Genomic DNA, 19,002 nt, shown 5'->3' on the forward strand with positions numbered 1-19,002 from the left:
CTACTTAAAAATAGTCGCGCAGCTCCTGCCCAGTCTTTGTCTCCACCCCTCAGAAGAGAAGGAAAACCGGTAACAAAAGCGGGAGCGAGTCCTCCGTTCGTTTGGTGACGACGGTGTCGTAGGGCCCGCGCCGCCTACAACTCCCAGCGCGCACCGCGCCCCCCGTGAGGCCCTGCAGATTTTTGCGGCGCCGCGGTGCATGCTGGGAGCTGTAGTCCCACCATTCGCCTCCCGCCCTCCCCGCGCTTCCCGCCGCCCTTCGCCCCCGCCCCGCCCTTCCTGTGGCGGCCCAAGATGGCGGCTGAGGTGGATTTCGGGGACCGCGAGCTCTTCGGGCAGCTGGAGGGCGAGGACGAGTCGCCCTCACCGCCCGCCCTGGACGTGCCCGTGGCTCTGCTCCAGCTCTACGAGCGGCTGCGGGACCGTGATGAGACGGTGCATCGGCTGCGGGCGGAGAATATCCTGGGGGGCAGGCAGGTCCCGCGCCGGGCCGGGGGGACGCGGGAGCGCTGCTGCCGCCGCCGGTTCCCTTCCGGGCCAAGCGGGCCCGGCCCTCACGGGATCTGGCTTTTCCTCTGAGGGGAAAGACCTCTCGGTGTCCGCCGGGGCCCGGGCGCGTCCCGGAGGGCGGTGAGGGCTGAGCTCCGCCCGAGGGAGCCGTGCCCGGTTCTCCTGGGCTTCCTCAGAGGAAGCTTCCCCCCAAAACTTTAATCCTCAGGCCCGCGCCGGCTCCGCCGCAGGAGGAGGCTCAGTTCTTGAGTCCTGGGCTGACTGTTTAGCGGCTGTCGCTGAACTCCTGCTTTCTGTCTTCCTAGGGAAAAGAAACATCTGTGTGTTCACTTTGACAGTCCATTTTTAGCGTAGCTACAGATAATTTTAAATTGTTAAATTGTGACGGGTTCCCTAAAGGAGTTTTGGGTTCGCCACTGCAGCAGAGTGGGATCTGAAACGGGTATTGTCGTTTATTTCCCATTTACAAGTACGGGTGTATTACTGTTGCCTTTTGTTTTGTGATGATGACAGAGTTTTTTAAAATAAAGTATTACAAATCTGTTAATACAGCCCTAGTGCATTGTGCATGAATTGCATTGTTGGGATTGTCCCAGCTGGTCTGCTTTTTCGTATTTTTTTTTCTTTTTATTGTGTTTCCTCCGCAACAAGTGGATTTGTAAATAATCTCTTATGTGGTGAAAAGGAGGGTCTGAAATCCTGTTTGTTAGTCTGGAAAATTTTTCTTCAGTGTTGTTTGATTTGGTAATTAAGGTGGGGGGAGTGTCTTCCAAAGAAAATCATATTCCTTAACCATAACTTAACATCGGGAACTTAAAAGGAAGCTGAATATTCTGACTTGTCCCAGGTATGTTAATGCCGATATTTATATGTGTATGTATATATATATATGTATATATAAATAGAATTTGTCTGAGATAACAATCTCCCACATCTTTTTAAACCTTCTTTCCATGTCCTAGTCCCTGCTCAGTTATCGGGCTTCTAAAATGCCATTTCAGTTCTTGAAAAGTCTTTTGAAGTTGAATATCAAGGACTTAGTTGGTGTCACTGTAACTTAATTTATTTGTGTGTATCTGACTCTTTATGAAATGTGGCCTTTAGGGAAACAGTTTTAGTGTAAAGTTCAATCAAATATTTCAGTAAATAAGAGATCTCATTTATAAGTTTACTGCAGTTATAAGAGCATGAATAGATTTCTGTTCCTCCAGAATATGAGTATTTTTGTAGGGTGATGTTCTAATTTATTTTCTTTCCACTTCACATCAGCCAACCTGCTTAAAAGGAGGGTGATTAAGTGGATAGGAACTTCTTAAAAGGATAAAACTTGTATTGGCCAAACCTTCCTCTACCTGTGGAATAAAACAGATGGGGAATATTCACTGTGACCATTGTTTGTGTCTCTGTTCTGTCCTAGTGGAATCTCAGTGGAAAACTCCAAAGTTGATGGGCCTCTCTTGCAGATTTTATTTATGAACAATGTCATTTCTAAGTAAGTATTGCCAAATAAAAAACAATCCTTACAGGAAATGGGAATTTTTTTGTTCATTTGGGTATATTAGTGCTGTGCCCAATGGATGGATGTACTTTTTATTTAATAACATAAACTGTTAAACTTGAAAGGGAGAAGGAATAATGGGCAATATGAAAGCAATGTTGCTTTCATTAGCAATATCTGTAATTATCTGAATATCTGAAACTCTCATGAAATGAATGTCGCTTCGACGATCTCGGGGTGAGTCTGAAGAGCAGTTTGAATTTCAGGAATCTTGTGGGTAAATGCAGGAAATTAAATTTTCCCTGCCTGAGTTGATTTTATGCCACATCCAGGGTGCTCTCAAATAACAGATTGTATTCACCTCGGATGAGGGTGGGAATGGGACAGAAAACAATTTCACTGCCTCTTTTCTGAGCTCTTTAAGAAGTGGTAAATGCTTAAAAAAAAGCCATGTGGCCTTTGTTTGAGCCTTGCTCGTGTCTGATCTCTCTGTGCTGCTTCCTTCCCTCTGTCCCAGGCGGTACCGCCAGGAAATTGAAGATTTTGTTTTTAGCTTAGTTCAGAGATATGAGGAGCAGAAGAAATGTGAGCAAGAAAAAAAGCACCTGAACGCTAAACCCCAGGTACTTCCAAATTCCAGTTGTTCTGAGATGTTCCTTCTCTCACTTCTTTCCAGTGGGAATATTGAAATGCTGTGCTGTTAGATAGTAACAAAACTGAGCTCAAGTAACAAACAAATGTTGTGTAACCATTTGTGCCAAAAATAGAGCCCAGGATAAAGAAAAGATCTTTTCTGCCTGTGGAAATGCTTCTTTGAAATTTCAGTCAAGGCAAATTAAGAAGTTGGGTTAAATAATCAAAAAGAGACTGCAAAGTATAAACTTAATGCATCCTCTTCTGGTGTGTTTGGCCCAGCTCTGAGTATATGTAAGAGAATATCAAACAAAATCTGAAAAATTACACTTTCTTCTCCTAGTTTAGATTTCTGAGTTTTACCCAACATGTAGTTTGAATAAACGAGTGGAATGGCAGATTTCCCTCCATCTTTCCCTGAGCTTTCTGATGAGAATGAAGATGTTGTTGTGCAGAGTATTTCTCATCAGAGGAAACATTAGAAATGAGCTGTGTCATGCTTTGGACTCTGGAAAGCATCATGACTAATGTGGACATCTCCAAAGGACAGCAGCTGAACTCCACATTCTGTGCCTTTTCCAAACTTCACTAGCTCAGGAGCTCTTCTATTTACCGTTATTTCCAGTTAATTCTTTTGATTTTTGCTTTTCCTGCCAGCCCTCCAGTGTTGTTTTGGAAGAGGACTGTAAAACAGCCAGCTCATCTTCTGCTAAAAAAATGAAAGAGGCTTTTAGTGTAAGTTTTTGACTGTGCTCTTCCATGGTAGGTCCGACTCTTCATTCTACATATTCTACTGCCATTAAAATAAGATCTGCTCACTGCTGTTACACTGAGAAATCAAATTTAACTTCAGCATGTTTTGGCTACATCAGTGAAAAAAATCTTATGTGTCTAGGTGTGGGTGTGTGTTATTTGTAAATTCTTACAGAATGGGGGAAAAAGCCTGCAATTATTTCAAGCAGTGTGAATTTATAGAAATGCTACAGATCTCACCTAAATACTGACACATTTCTGACAATTCTCTGACTTTTTCTCTGCAGGTTGTAGGAAGTGTTGTGTATTTTACCAATTTTTGTCTCGATAAACTGGGACAGCCCATATTAAATGAGAATCCACAGCTGACAGAAGGATGGGAAATCCCAAAGTATCCTGTTTGCTAAAACATCTTTATTCTCTCTGTTTGTCAAAGCCAAAGAATTCCAGTTGGTAAATTGAACTCCAATTCTCTTCAGTAGATTTTATGTTTCTATCAAAACCATATCAGTCATTAGAGATGGAAGGTTTTAATGAGTCATTAATGGCTTTTTCACTCAAAAGCAATAAGTATTTTGATATGATTGACTTGCTGACTTTTAGCCTTATCCTTGGGAAGAGTGAATGCTTTATGCCTATAAATACATCTTGGGAATTTAGGAATTTCCTGGGCCAGTCCCTGATTAGGTTTTGAATGACAACTCCTTGCAGGTTGAATAAGTTTTCTACCTCTATAAAAGGGAGAAGAAAAGGGTTTGGCAAACTCAAAATATCCTGTAAGATGGTTTTTTTATTAAAATGGACTTATGGAATGCTCTTAACATGCATCCATGTGGTTCTTTACTGTTTATTAAAGCCACTGTTTGAAAGGTGGAGTTGAGGAAAACGTCCAAAAAAGTTGGGAAATGTTGAAATATTTTTTAATACTGTAGTCTCCCATGGCAAAAACAAATGGGACAAGAAATTTCTAAAGTAACATCACCCCCAAATTTCCAGTATTGCTTCAGCCCTGGAAATATTCAGGACAAGAACCAATTTCCCAGGTCATTTCTGCAATATCTACTTCTCAAGTTGTAATAAAGGTCATTTCCTAGTGTTAAAAAATTGCTTGTACCTGAACAGAGATTGCAAATTTGCAATCCCCCAACCTCTGGATGAAGGGAGTAGATTCCTAACAGGGGAGTTTCTCCTAAAATGCCAGGTTAAGTGTGGAAGAATTCCATGTCTTCCAGCTTAACTTTGATATTGTTCTTTAAATGTACTTATTGCATCTTTCTTTAGAGCTCCCAGAGATGATATTAAGCCTAAACCAGCACTTTTTTGAGTGAAATGGTGCATCAGGTGCTGGCTTCTAAACGACCAAAGTGCTGCACTCAACGTGCACTTTTGAAGCTCTAAAAAAATGTGACCTTTTTATTAAGATTAAACAAAATGTTATGTTTTTAATAAGATTGCTGTAAGGCATTTCAGAATTATTACCTTGAAATTTCAGTCTATAAACAAGAGAACTTTAGTTTTAGCTGATAAAGAGCAAAATTGGATATTGAGTACAAACTTTGCACGAGGAAACAGCATAAGCTCATCTTAGCAGATAGTTTAAGGTAGATATTATTTTATAGTTTATACTCTGGATTTCATATCAAGGACCCATCTGTAACTTAATGGAGAAAAGTCAGTATTCAAAGCATTATGAAGTTTTCACTGATATTTTAAACAAAATTGAAATTTTGCTTCATCCAGTAGCAGTTCCTTATTGAAATCTAAAGATATCAGCAAGTTTTCAGCCAGATTCTCTCCCTAGATGGACAAGAAATACAAGTAAAACCCAAAAGGTTTGTATTACTCTTAAATATCAAGTTTTGAGCTGAAGAGTTCAGATGTACTCTGTGATTATTCCCCAGTTAATGAACCATTGGACATTCTTAATGAGTTTAAATTAATTAAACCAGAGCTGAGCTTTGCAGGCTGTGGGTCTTTACTGACTTTCTTTAGGAAGGGCCTAAAGTCAATGTGTGAAAACTTTGTGAATTTTATACTCAATTCTTCTGTTCCTTGTCTTTTTAGTGATTAGTTTGTCATCCTTACACTGGTGCATTGTCATAATTCTTATTGTTTTATGGAGTAACTCCTGTCTGACTTATTTAATAGAATTTTAACTGATCTCAGAGATGATTGTGTAGTTTTTATGGGAGGTAAGAAGCAAAGTGAATTCAGTTTCCAGCTGACAACTGGTTTGGTGTTTGTAGCATCTAAAATCCCTGATTTCAGATGCAGAGAAGACCAGGAAAGCTTTTAGTGGGAATTTCAAAGATAAAGGGGAATGCTGAGCTCAAGTGGTTTGATTAGAAATATTACTGAATGGAAAGCAGATGGAAGGGTTGTGCCCCTGGTATGGGACAGTGATGCAATCCTTGGATCCCCACAGAAGGTTCCTGTTTGAGTGAAGATGAAGCACAAGACACTTCACTTGATCTCATTTGAGGCTTCAGGAGGTTGGAGTGTGGGGGGGTGGCCCTGGACACTTATTCTGGTGCCACCCTTTCATCTCCATTTCTGGTTCTCATCCTAATTGGGTAAAAATGAATGTTGAGAACAGAAATCTTTCTCTAAAATCTTGGTTTCCCCTCCAGTGATATTGCAAGTGTTTGCTGTCATGGCATGAATTTAGAAGGAAAATGAAAGCTGAAGGCAGCTGCAGTTCCATTCCAGGTTTTCATTGGTTTCTTTCTCAGGAAGTCTAAACCTAAAAATCTGTCAAGAACAACAATTGTTAAGTGCTTTTATTTAACACTGCAAAGTTGCTTTCAGGCTTAAGTTGTTGTGCATTTTTTAAGCAGGCCCAAACCTCATTGTTTCAACTGTGGTTCTGAAGACCATCAAATGAAAGACTGTCCACAGGTAAAGTCATCACCAGTATTCCAAAGATTGCTGCTCTCCAAGAAATGTTTGATTTAAAAAAGCATTAGAGGTGCTGGGATCAGAATGGACGAGTGGTTTTATTCATTTATTGATTAGATTATACTGCTTATATTATAAATTCTAACATACTAAATCAGAAGGGAAATTCATGTTGTAACATCACGGTTTGCCTGTTTTTATTTGTGGGGCAAACTTTGCTTCATCCAGTAGCAGTTTCTTATTGAAATCTGAAGTTATCAGCAAGTTTTCAGTCAGATTACTTCACTAGATGGACAAGAAATACAAATAAAACCCAAAAGGTTTTAACTTTAAACAATCTCCTCCTGTTTTAGAGCTCTCCAGGTCCAGGGCAAATACTCCTGGGGTTTGCTGTGTGGTTTCCTTTACACCTGGTTGTGTCTCTGGGCTGTGTGATCAACAACTGAGCATCAGGAGGGCAGTTGATGTTGTAAAATCTTACAGTAATATATTATAATATATATAAATTGTGACTTTAACTCTAAACTTCCCAATTTTCTTGTCTTTAAGCCACGAAATGCAGCTCGGATAAGTGAAAAGAGAAAGGAGTTTTTGGAAGCCTGTGGGGACACGAGCAATCAGAACTTTCAGCAGCGTTACCACGAGGAAGAAGTAGAAGAGAGGTTTGGAAAATTTAAGCCAGGAGTGATCAGGTATCTCTTTCCCCTCCATTGGAATACCCTTTTGACCTCTGGAGTGCCAGATTTTCAAACTGTGGATTTATTGTGTTTGAATTTGCTAAATAGAATCTTGTTTAATAAATGGCAAAGATATTTTTCAGATGAAAACTCATCGCCAGCTTGGTGGTCCTCCCCTTTCCCGTGGTCCTTTCCCTAATTTAGGGAGACAAATGTTCCACTTTGACTTCTCATATTGCAGATTTATGATGATCCTAATAAACTAAAAAAAGCATGCAAAATTGTGAAAATTTGGAGCTTTGAGTGTCCCTTCCTCTCTGTTCAAAATGTTTGAAAGAATCATAGTTTTATGTGGCAGTCTCCAAAAAATCCCCCAGTAAATTGAGTGTTGAGTTCCACCCTGCTGGTTGTGAGTGTGACATGAATCAGAAGTAGCAGGTTAAGTAAATTAGTCTTGGTGTAGAATTAATTCTGTTAAAGCATGTGAGAAATGCAAAAAGTTATATTGAATATCAGAGCTGGTTTGGATCTAAAATAGTTACAGCTGGGATTGAAAAGCAACACAGTTTGAGCTAAAATTCAGCTGGTTTAACTCAACAGTGTAAAATGCAAAAAATGTTCAACTACCTTTTGTCAGCAATTCCAGAATTTGCTGTAATTTTGTTTTCTGTTTTGTTTTGTGTTTGTTTTCTTGCTCAGTGTGGTCCTCCAGGATGCACTCGGTGTCACCGACAGGAGCCTCCCTCCCTTCATCTACCGCATGCGCCAGCTGGGGTATCCCCCGGGCTGGCTCAAGGAGGCCGAGATGGAGCACTCAGGACTTGCTCTTTATGATGGAAAAGGTGAGGAATGTGGGGCTGGAATGCACTTTTAGTATGCCTGCTGTCCTCTGGCTGCACCCTGCCCAGGAGACAGTAAAGTGACTGGTTTGTAAACCTTCATCTTCCTCATGCAAGAGGGAGAAAGTTGCAAATCAAGTTTTTCTGGTCTTGTAAAAATGCTCCTTCTTTATCGAGCTGTGATGTAGCAGTGAGACAAGTTCTGTGTGATTGGATTGCACAGATGAAGATTGTCAGTGTGATTTCACTGTTAGAACCTGGAGTTCCTGTGAAACTCTGCAGGACATCACAGAATCACAGGGACCCACACGGATCATAAAGTCCAGCTCTTAAGTGAATGGCCCATACTGGGATCAAACCCACAACCTTGGTGTTATTGGCATCATTTCCTCTTCTACTGGCATCATAACACTTTGTGAAGTTCAGTAACTCCCTTGTATATAGGAAGACTAAGAAGACCAGCAAGCAAACAACACGTTTCTTGAAACCCAACTTAGAAAGTAATTTATCAGCTTTTTGCTCTGGCCAAAGTTTATTCTGCATCTCAGAACTGTCCCTGGGGCCAAATTCTGAGGATATTAGTGGTACATGAAGAGCAGTGGTTTTAGGAATCCCCAGTTGGGTTTCTGGGGAAGCTTCATGCATGTGCCTGATGGATTTGGTCACTGTTACTGCCCTTGTGGGTTACAAAACCTTCTATCAATACTTATGTTCCAAAACCCCCTTCTTAAATCCTGTGGATTTTTTCCAGTAACTTTCAGTTCTTAATTAACATCACTAATAATTATATTTCCTTACAGGTGATGGTGATGGAGAAGATGAAGAGTCTCCTCAACACAAAGGTATCACTTACGATGTCTCCAAGTTGGTAAATTATCCAGGCTTTAATATATCCACTCCCAGTGGCATCCCAGATGTAAGTACCTGTTCTCTGCCTTCTAAATAACATGCTGAGTGACAGTAAATGCTTTTAGTTTTATATTTTGCACCTGACAATTTTCTTTCAACAGTCTCTTATTTTGAAGCCCCTGGTTTGGGGCTGGGGACTGTAATTTATGTGACATCAATCTGACTGATAGCTGTCATGAGTCCTGGGTCATGAGTCATGAGTCTGACAGTGCTTCTGTGGGGGTTAATTCCATTATAAGACCATCAGGAGCCCAGAAGGATAATTCAGTATTTTTTAAACACAAAACTTCACACGTGAATGGCTGTTCCTTCCCTACATGTAAATTTTCTGAAGGTGAAGTAGGAAAATTACTGTGGGTGTTACAATTTCAGCCACAGAAACTGCATCAGAGCAGTAACTGCACAACCTTTGCAAAGCTGTATAACAACCAGAACAAAAACAAGTCAAAGACCCACATAGAGGGTGCTCTCCTAAGCTCAGAGCACACACAGAAAAATCTGTGGGTGCTGCACTTTGATTTTCAAAAGCCTTTTAACCTGCTGGTGGTGAATTTGATCACTGATGTAATGCCTGTGCATTAAAAAGAACCACTTGAGCACTTTACATTTTGAGCTTTACATTTGCCCATTTAGTGTTTTTTCATTCTTAACCAAAGTTCTATTCTCAAGCTTTTTCAAGTTTTCGCTAAAAATTAAGTTTTTTAAAATAAGCCTTTTTTGTCTGAACAGTTATTTCAAGGGGAAGTTTGTAGTTGTGTTACAAATGTCCAAACCTAGTTATTACTCTGATTAATGAGGCTTTTGATGAGAAATGCATCTTGTCTTGTTAATCTCTCAGTGTTTCCTTTAATTTTTACTGTTGTGTTATTAACCAACCACATGCAACATTATTTCTCTGTTTTTTTTCTTTGCTGTAGGAGTGGCAGATCTTTGGTTCCATCCCCATGCAGCCCTCTCAGCAGAAGGATGTTTTTGCTCAGTACCTTTCTAATTTGCAGGCGGTGAATGTATCTCCTTGTTATTATAAACAAAGAGTTGTCATGCAGTCAGTGTAGTTAATGATTTCTTGCTTAATATCTTCATTTTTTGCACAAGGGGACAGAGTTTCTTGTTGACACCAAAGGGATGTAAAATGCTGATCTGGCTTCTCTGTTTTACCAAAATTGCTTCATGTTTAGAATAAATTCCATTATTTAGTTAATACTTTGCATTGATTTATAAACAGTTGTGAAAAAAGATTGCTATAAACTTTTACAGCCTAAAAATTATCTTAGTTCCAGATTCCCCTAAGAATGAAAAGCTTAGTTACCATAGTCATGACATCCCTCAGATGTCAATGTCTGTTTACACTCTGGGTCCCTAAATCTTTATATAGTTACAAAATCCCTTTAAGTAGGTTCTTATAGCTGGGAATGTTACCCTGTACAGTTTAATACTAATTCTTTTTGTTCTCTTGGGTAATTTCAGCTCAGTCGAAAATCCAGCAATAAAAGGGCTGCACCTCAGCCAAAGTCTCATCATTCAAAACGACAAAGAGAAGACAGTTTGGAGGTAGCAGCAGCTGACATGGACCTGGACTCTGGTACAGTCACTCTGCACTTTTTTTTTTCCTAATTTCAATTTTTGTTTTCAAAATAACTTGCTCTGAATTAAAACACCAGAGTTAAAAGGAGAAGGCAGCGTGTCAGTGGTCATTCTGGTGGGAATTAATGGCAGTGCTGACATGTGCCAGCTGTGTCCTGCCCAGTGGCATTTGGCATCTCTGCAATGAGCATTTTGGGTCGCTGTGATTGTCACAGGGGTTGGCAGATCCTCCATCCCAAGCAGGAGGTTTCAGGGGTGCTCAGAGCAATTGCAATGTTAGGTCACAAATTCTGATCTCCTTACTTCAGGTATATCCCAAAAAATCTTCGTCACAGAAGACCTCTAAATCTTTAAATATTTGGGTGAAATAACATAGAAGTTACAAGCTTTCAGCTTCTTAAAAATGAGTCAATCTCAAAGGAGGATTAGTGTTATTTAAATGTTCAAAGAGCTGGAGAAACTTCTGGCTTTCCTTCTGGATCTGCTGTGAGGAATCCTTCAGTGTGGAATGAGTTTGTTCTTAATACATTCAAGAGGTTTTTTTTTTTCCTTGAATAAGTAGCAGAGTAAAAATTCCAAAACCCATGATTTTGGTGGATATTAAAATCTTCACAAAGTTCGTTCTGCCTCAGCTAAAAAGCAAGGATGAGAAGACATAAATCTGGTAGTTAATCACAACAGGGACACTTGGAGTCTTGTCCTGGTCTCAGATTTCAGGTTCTAACAGGTGTCATTTAATCTCTTTCTAGATCTGGAAGCGGCACAAAGATCCCAAACTCCCAACAGTTTTCAGTTCCAACCCCCTCTGCCACCTGGATCTCCATCCATGTCCACCCCTCCTCCCATACCCCTGGGAACACCCCCCCTCACCCCCCCTCAGCCCTCAACACCCACCCGCTCCCCTGTGCCCAGGACTGCTCCCCTGAACCCTTCCAGTGATATTCCTCAGCCAAAAATAGTGGACTCTGTCATGGATGAGGACACCCTGACCTTGGAGGAGCTGGAGGAACAGCAGAGGTTGATCTGGGCAGCTCTGGAGCAGGCAGAGAGCACCAACAGTGACTCTGATATCCCTGTGGACACACCTATAACTGGGAATTCCGTTACATCCTCACCATCCAGGAATGAGGTGGATCTCATTGCAGAAGGCAGGTCACCAGAGAAGGTGATCCCAGCAGAAACTGGGTTTTCTGACATGAGTGACCAGACACCAGAAAATGAACATTCTATAACTAGTCCTAATCCAGGAGACACTTTACTTGTCTTAAAGGAAGATCCCGATAATGCGGTTCCTGAAGGCGTGCTGGATAACACCATTCCTGCTCCCAGCCCCGAGGTGGATGATGGGGAGAATACAGGAGAGAATAAAGTGGCCACAAGCACTGAATCACCTGCAAAAAAATATAGCCTTGTTCCTGACATGAGCAAGTTTGCAGAAGGCAAGTCACCTGAGAAGGTGATCCGAGTAAAAACTGAGTTTTCTGACATGAGTGACCAGACACCAGAAAATGAACATTCTCTAACTAGTCCTAATCCAGGAGACACTTCACTTAACACAGAGGAAGATCCCGATAACGCGGTTCCTGAAGGCGTGCTGGATAACACCATTCCTGCTCCCAACCCTGAGGGGGATGATGGGGAAAATACAGGAGGGAATAAAGTGGCCACAAGCACTGAATCACCTGCAAAAAAATACAGTCTTGTTCCTGACATGAGCAAGTTTGCAGAAGGCATAACACCGTTTGAGTTTGAAAACATGGCCGAGTCCACAGGGGTTTATCTCCGGATAAGGAGCGTGTTAAAAAACTCCCCAAGAAACCAGCAAAAGAAAAAGACTTAAACATTAACTGGTCTTCCTTTGTTTTCTTATGTCCAAATCCCAGCTTCCTTCTGTTTCCTCCTCCAGTTTTACAAACTCAGATGACCTTCCTCATCCTCTGGTGGGAAAGAGAAAATCTTGACAAATACATTTCTGCCCCGTTCTTCCTTGGAATTGAAGTCAGTGCAGAGCTTCCACATTGACCAGGACCACCAATGCAGCCAGAAAATGTAGAATTTTCCCAAATTCCACTAAGGAATAACAGGACTGTTGATTTGTTAAGAGCATTTTACTTGCCAATACTCAACACTCTCAAAAGAGGAGTTTGTGGTTTGGTGTTCATTACTTTGGCTAAGATTTATATTGTCCTTGAGTTTCAGGTGGATTGGTGATTTTTTTAATATCTGTCCTTTGTACAATAATCTACATTTTATACATTTTGCTAATTATCCTGTAGATAAGTTTAATATATTCAGAATGTTTTTAAAAAGGTCTAATGTTAAGATTTCCCACATCAAAGTCCTGGCAACTGGATGAAGATAATGGGGGATTACAGTGCTATTTTCACCGGTTCAAGTATTTTTATAAATTATTTATGTGGGTCTGTTTGAATTATCACTGTACTTTTTGTACCATCATCCTTCATGTAAACTTGCTGTACATACATGTTCATGGTTGTGTACAGAGGTTTAATAAATGGGCTTTTAGGTAAAGAGGTTTTAATTGGAGTCCTAAAGCAGCAATATGCTACTTTTTGAAATTTAGCTGCTGAAGATAATTAGAAAAACAAACCGATCAAAATGAGGATGAATAAAATTAAATATTTTTGGAAGGGCCACAACTGTTGGGTTCAGATTTTTATAACCAAGGAGCTGCTAAAATTATTTTAGCTATTAAATAGAGCCTTGCCATAAAATTCAGTTTTTATAAGCTGAAGAGTTGCCCACTTTTGAAGTGTTATAATTGTGCTGATTAACACTTTTTTTCCCCTTCTCAATTATCTTCAGAGGGAGCTGTAGGTGAAGTGACTGTACCTTACTCACGTTGCCAAGAGAGGGAGCAGTAGATCGATGAAACTATTCCTGGGAGCTGGTAAAGCATTTGGCCTTCCATAAATGCAGGAAAAGTCTTCCCAAGTGAAATGCCACTTCAGCCAAGTGAGATGCATAATAAACCAAAGCATTTTTAAGTAGCTAAGAAAAAACTTGTGAAGGGGGGATGTCAAAGGTGTTTTTTGTAAGATAACATCAGAGACTGAACTTAATTCTTTACAATTCTCAGCTTTGCAGTTAGTGCATGTTGGCCAAAGATCCTTAAAATCCATGATATTAATACACTCTGCAGTTCAATGTTTGAGGGAAGCCCAGGCTTTTTGCAGTTAAAGCCTTTAAATTTAATTTTTTCCTGTAAACTTTACAGGAAGGGAAACCCAAAGTGCCTTTATATATGAACAGCTTGTCTTCTGAGAGGCTGGAAAACCTTTTTGCAGCATCCCCCAGTTCAATTTATGTGGTTGCATTTGGAAAGCAAGTCAAGGTAAATGTTCATTGTATGTGCTGAAAGGAAAGGCTTTTTCCTCCTAATTTAGAGGAGAAATAGCATTTCTGTAACAGGAGAGACCAACAATATGTTTCTTCCACCTTCTACACACCTGCAAAGGAACCTCTCTGGGGAAGCAGGTGGAGATCTGGCACTTTCTCCAGGCCTTCTCCTCCCATGGAGTTAAAAACTCTCCAGGCCTTCTCCTCCTCCCTGGAGTTAAATCCAGTAATGCCAGTTTACACAAACCCTCCTGAGCTCCTGTGCTGCATCACTCCCACGTGATGATACTGGGATGCAGGGCATGAGGTAACAATTCCCAGGGCACACACCTTTGGGTGTGTGAAGCTGCTCATATTTGAAACATCCAGTTCTCTCTCCACACCTCAGAAGATGGTTTTTTAATGGCTCTTATAAAATGCTGCTGCTGTAGCAGGACAATACTCACGTGCTTCTGCCTTGCTCCCAGAAACCACAAGATGAAAATCGTCTTTATGTGACTTCTGTTCACAACAAATTCATCCTCAATCACCTAAATATTGATTAGAGTAGATAAACAAACCAACTGTGACTAGAATAATTTCCTTTGCTGTTCCTTTGCCTTTCAAATTGTAAAGAAAACTTCTATAGAAGTTCCTGCAATACTTATTTTTTCTTAAAATCAGATTTTTGTGATGCATGTGTTGATCACAGGCAGCCTGTGGCAGGGACTGTGTAATTTCTGGGTTTAATTTTAGAATTAACTTGAAGTAAGGGTGATCATACAACATTCTGGGCACTCAGAGGTGTCTTCTAACTTGTTCTTTTAAATCTTCTCTTTTCAATGATCCTTTTGTGGAGGAGGCAGTCAGAGAAAATGGTGCAGAACCAGTAAGTAAAACTCCTCCTCTATTTACCTTTGCTCTAAGACACAGTTAATTAGGGATGGGGAGTTATCCCTCCTGTTTCTCTCATGGTTAGGAATGCATTCATCTTGCTCCCTTCCCATTTATCTGTAATTCACTCTTCTATCAAGGGCTCCATATTGTTGCACTGAAGATACTGGTAATTACTGAGGGTTTTAATCTGTCAGCTGGAACTCCTCAAAGAGGGTTTGGATATTGAAACTGCAATCAGATCACACTGGAAGTTCTGAGGAAAAGCTGAATAGTAAAGTATTTCTGGTCCTTTTAAGTGCCATTCCCATGGTGATGGGTGTGGCATAATAACCTAGATTAGAGCTTAAAATGAATGAGTAATAAAATCATGAGGTGGGTATAGTGTGAGGAGGCATCACTCAAATTTTCCCACAGATCCCTGTTAGCATAGTCCTGGTGTTTACAGCATTTGGAACAGCAAAAGTGTTTAAAAATGCTCATGCACATCTACAAAATCAAATCTGCCAAATATTCTGGGTATCAGGTGGGAAGTTGTCTCTTAAAAAGCTTCAAATTTTTAACTTGCATTTTTACAACCTAATTCTCAGTGCTTAAAACGTCATGAGAAGAGAACTAGCTGAGATTCTAGAAGAGATCTGAAAGATGTGTTAGCTGCTAAAAATAACTATTTGCCTGCAAACTCTAAGGCAGCATAGCTGGGGATGAAAAAAAAAAAAAGGGAAAAACGAAGAGGAGGAAAAAGCTCCAATATAATTAAAGTGTTCCACATGCCTTGGTAGTTGCCATGGAACTCGTAGTACCTCCAGTCTGCAGCAGGGCTGTGGTGCTGCCTCTGGGAAGTAAAAATGCCACTGGAGATTGATGCTGTTCCTAAGAATCCAGTCACAGCCCCATTTTGGGGGTGGCAGAGGGTGAGTCAGAGGTAGGAACTGGTCGTGATCCCTGGAGAAGCTTAAAAACAGGATGGGTTAAATGACATGGTAATTACTGTGTGACAATTGGGCACTTCCTAAACTTTAGTTAACTACAGGCAGCAAAGATGTTACATAAGATTTCTTTACAGTGTATATTTGTATGACTGAATAAGCATTTATTTATCCTTTCTTTAGAATTCATCACTCGATAGGAGCAAAATCCTTCTGCTTTGCTTCTCTGTAGGTGAGAATTCAGCTTTTGTTGGTATTTCCATAAGTGGTAGAATGATTTGCATAGTCCCTCTTTATTGACAAACTGGGTTCTCAGTTATCTGTGCAATGAAACACATCAAGATGAACGTTTATTGTTAGTTTAAGCATCTTGTTTAAACCACCATGCAGAAAGGAGTCTCTTTTCGTTAGTTTAAATACTGTTTTCTGTTGTTTTACCCACACTGGGTAGAACAAACAATGCAAAATTGGATGAAAGCTTGTCCTATGTAACAACAGCAAAGAACGTGGGTTTGAAGAGCTTTTTTGTGCTGCTGCTGGTTGGTGTGGCTGATGTAGGGAGGGAAGCCAGGAAGTTCATGGGGTGGGTTGACCTTGGCTGGACACCAGGTGCCCACCAAAGCCACTCCATCAGTGCCCTCTGCAACTGGACAGAGGAGCCACCCCTGTGTCCCCCCCCAGCTCCCAAAACCTGGCCACACAAACCCAACCCAGCACATCAGGAATGGGAACACTTGCAGCCTTTACGGAAAAGAAACTCCAGAAAACAGCAGAGCAAGTTCCTTTGCTGGGATTTTTGAAGCAGCACTTCTGTGATTAAAAAAAAAAGAAAAAGAAAAAGCAATTAGCTGCTTTTTCTGTAGCAGATGTGACCATCAGTTCTGTAGAGGAGCTGCCAGATGTACATACTGAAGAGTTCATCCAGATGAAATAAAAATCCTGTACTCAAAATCTTCCCACTTGGGTTGATACATCCCACTGAATAGAAAAATGGATTTCATAAGTCAAGAGATCTTTAAATGCAGTTCTTAAGGAACAACATTTCAGTGATTCAGAAAGCTTCAATGATTTTGGACCCTTCAGAAATCTGAAAAAGGACAGAAACAATTGCAACTGGTGTTCCCATTATTGAAGAGAACAATTTTCATTCTAAAGTGAGCCTTGTACTTGTGGCCAGGATGCCAGCAGTTATGTCAGCATCCTGAATTTCCCTGGAGCATCCAGCAATTCCTGTTCCATAGAGGTAGGAAAATGCCTATATATTATGTGTTGACTGATCTGATCACGCAGAACAGAAAATAAGAGCCACTAGGACTGGAATCAAAGATATTCCAGCTTTTGATCCTATTTAATCCTTTATAGGAGTGTGGTTTATAATACCAGCATCTTTTTTATAATGATTCCTCCAAATTGGCTGTGACCTACTGGTGCAGACTGGTACAGAGGGGCTGCCAACCATCCCTAATTGGGATGAACTAAGTTACAGTTGCTCTGAAGCTACTTTTTCATGGCCTTACGAGGGAGCAAAGAGAGTTACTTACACATTTGAACCATATTTTTTTATTTCACCACAGTTACTGCTTCCACATTATTACAAGTTCTAAATAACAGCACGAAGGTTACAACTCTTTGCTTCCATCTTCAATAACAAGCTGACTTGTTGCTGTGCTCTGTTCTGGATACGTGAGTCTAAAATTGCTTACAAAATTTTAATGCTGTGCACTGAACTGCAAATGCTTGAAATGGACTTACACAGTGACAAATTAGCTGAGAGACAAAAAACTCAAATTAATGATGGAAAATTATGGCAAGCACAAAGGTTCACCCCCGTGGCTCTCAAGCCAGTAAATATTTTGGGCAAGTTCTGTAAAGTTAGTCTGACTGTCCAGTTCTAATTGCAGTTTTGTGTTAGGGGTTATTTCCATAGCCAGTGGCTGGATGGTCATTTTTAAAAATGCAATTCTTTGCTGGCTCTGCACTTCTAGTGACAACCCAATATTTAAATCCTGAAGTCCTTATTCAGCAAAACTTTTATCAAATTTTGCAGGGAGAAAGAGGGGTGGCTGTACATGGATTCCAGTATCTGTTTCACCATCTAATGGCCACGGCAAGAGATTCTATTTAACATTTAGGAAGTGAAATCCTAGCAAACATTGCTAAATGCTGATGTAGTTGAAACCCATTATTTGGAGGACTGTGTCACACCATTCTGTGCTTTACTGTGCTGGGTCAGTGCCAGAGAGCGAAGCCAAAATGAGACACAAATTGCAATCAGTCCCCAGCCATGGAACTGCTTTCTCATCACCCTTTTGTTCGAATGGCATCATGCAGAAACCCAGCGAGCTCTCAGGCTGCAAACTGGGGTTTGCTTTGTGGTGAATTCGGCAGGGACGGCCAGCCCTGGCTGGGCTCTCCTGTTTGGAGGAGGTGAAAACCAGCTCCTGTTTGGAGCGGAGCTGTTTGATTCAGCCTTGAAATTCGGCATGAAATGGGTGCTGATGGCTTTGGAGCTGCTGCTCCAGCTGTTTAAACTTCAGCAGCGGGATAACGCCAGGTTCCAATGTGTTGCTTCACAAACACAATGAAAACACGAAAGGAAGAGAAGGGACAACAGATCTCTGGATGGCAAATTCCCGGGCGTCAAAAGGACAAAAGGAAAATGGAGAGAAGCAGCAGACAGTGAAGTTATTCACCCACCACAGCTCTGCGCTTCACACCTCCCTGTCTGTGCCCACCCTCTCTCCCCCTCCCACCCAGCCCGGCGGTGCCGCAGCGCTCCCCGGGCGGAGGGTCCGGGACCGCCGAGCCTTTCCCCGCTCAGAGCCAGGGCCGGACAGAGCCGCTCCTTCCCCCGGGGCGAACAAAGCGGGGGGCGGACAAAGGCAGCGGAGGGGCCGCGGGGGGATCGCGGCCGCGCCGCCGGTGCTGCCGCTGCTGCTGCAGTCCCCGCCCCGGCGGGCGCAGACGTTGTGCCCGCCCCGCTCCGCCTCTTGCGAGCCGGGGCGGCGCCGCTGCAGAGGGGGAGCCGGGGAAGGAGCAGGAGCCGGGGCAGGAGGAGAAGGAGGCGGTGGAAGGAGCGGTGCCCGGCGCTGGCGGGGTGAGGCGGCGGCGCGGGGCCGGGGGAGGCCGCCGGTGGGACGGCGCGGGGCGGCGGCGGTGTGAGGGCGGTGTGAGGGCGGGGGGAGCCGCCGCCGCCTCCCGCCCTGGGGCCTCCGCGCTTCCCGTCCGGGCGCCACGGCGGGCGGGCACGGGGCGGGTCGGAGGGGACGCGACTCGGCGCTGAGGGACCCCTGGGGGCTCTGAGGGGCCGGGCCGGGCGGGCCGAGGGCTGTTGAGCGGCCGCCACACGTGCTGTGCCGCCCGGGCCGCCCCGCCGGGTCCGAGCCCAGCGCCGGGGCTCGCCCGCCTCACCCCCACCAGCCCCCGGCGGGACGGGGCCCCGGCAAGGTGCGGGAGCGGCGTCCCCGGCGGGGCTGGAGCCTTCCCGGCCTCGCCCCCCGCCGCCCCCGGTGGGCTGTGAGGGGCAGGTGGGACACGAG

General features: G+C 42.6%; 2 protein-coding genes across 14 annotated transcripts in view; both read left to right on the forward strand.

The window, feature by feature from the left end:
• The first annotated feature begins 176 nt into the window (after positions 1 to 176).
• ZCCHC8 (zinc finger CCHC-type containing 8) lies at positions 177 to 12,833 on the forward strand. 3 transcript variants are annotated; one of them, XM_064675042.1, is made up of 14 exons: positions 177 to 457; positions 1,315 to 1,357; positions 1,928 to 2,002; positions 2,526 to 2,631; positions 3,299 to 3,376; positions 3,682 to 3,785; positions 5,161 to 5,226; positions 6,229 to 6,292; positions 6,842 to 6,984; positions 7,669 to 7,811; positions 8,609 to 8,724; positions 9,635 to 9,718; positions 10,185 to 10,299; positions 11,051 to 12,833. In XM_064675042.1, exons 1-14 carry the CDS (start codon positions 295 to 297, stop codon positions 12,139 to 12,141), a joined length of 2,391 nt encoding a protein of 796 aa, XP_064531112.1. In that variant the 5' UTR covers positions 177 to 294; the 3' UTR covers positions 12,142 to 12,833. The 3 variants fall into 3 exon arrangements, with proteins under 3 accessions (XP_064531112.1, XP_064531113.1, XP_064531114.1); XM_064675043.1 differs by having other exon boundaries at positions 178 to 457; positions 6,232 to 6,292; XM_064675044.1 differs by lacking the exons at positions 177 to 457; positions 1,315 to 1,357; positions 1,928 to 2,002; positions 2,526 to 2,631 and having other exon boundaries at positions 3,299 to 3,403.
• A 5,613-nt stretch (positions 12,834 to 18,446) lies between these two features.
• CLIP1 (CAP-Gly domain containing linker protein 1) overlaps positions 18,447 to 19,002 on the forward strand; it is a 59,422-nt gene continuing 58,866 nt past the window's right edge. For all 11 annotated transcript variants that reach the window (XM_064675040.1, XM_064675029.1, XM_064675036.1 and 8 more), the window contains exon 1: positions 18,447 to 18,560. The gene's annotated coding sequence lies outside the window, so the exon portion shown is untranslated. The remainder of the gene's footprint in view (positions 18,561 to 19,002) is intronic.

Source organism: Pseudopipra pipra, chromosome 18, assembly GCF_036250125.1.
Source record: "Pseudopipra pipra isolate bDixPip1 chromosome 18, bDixPip1.hap1, whole genome shotgun sequence".
Classification (NCBI taxonomy): domain Eukaryota; kingdom Metazoa; phylum Chordata; class Aves; order Passeriformes; family Pipridae; genus Pseudopipra; species Pseudopipra pipra.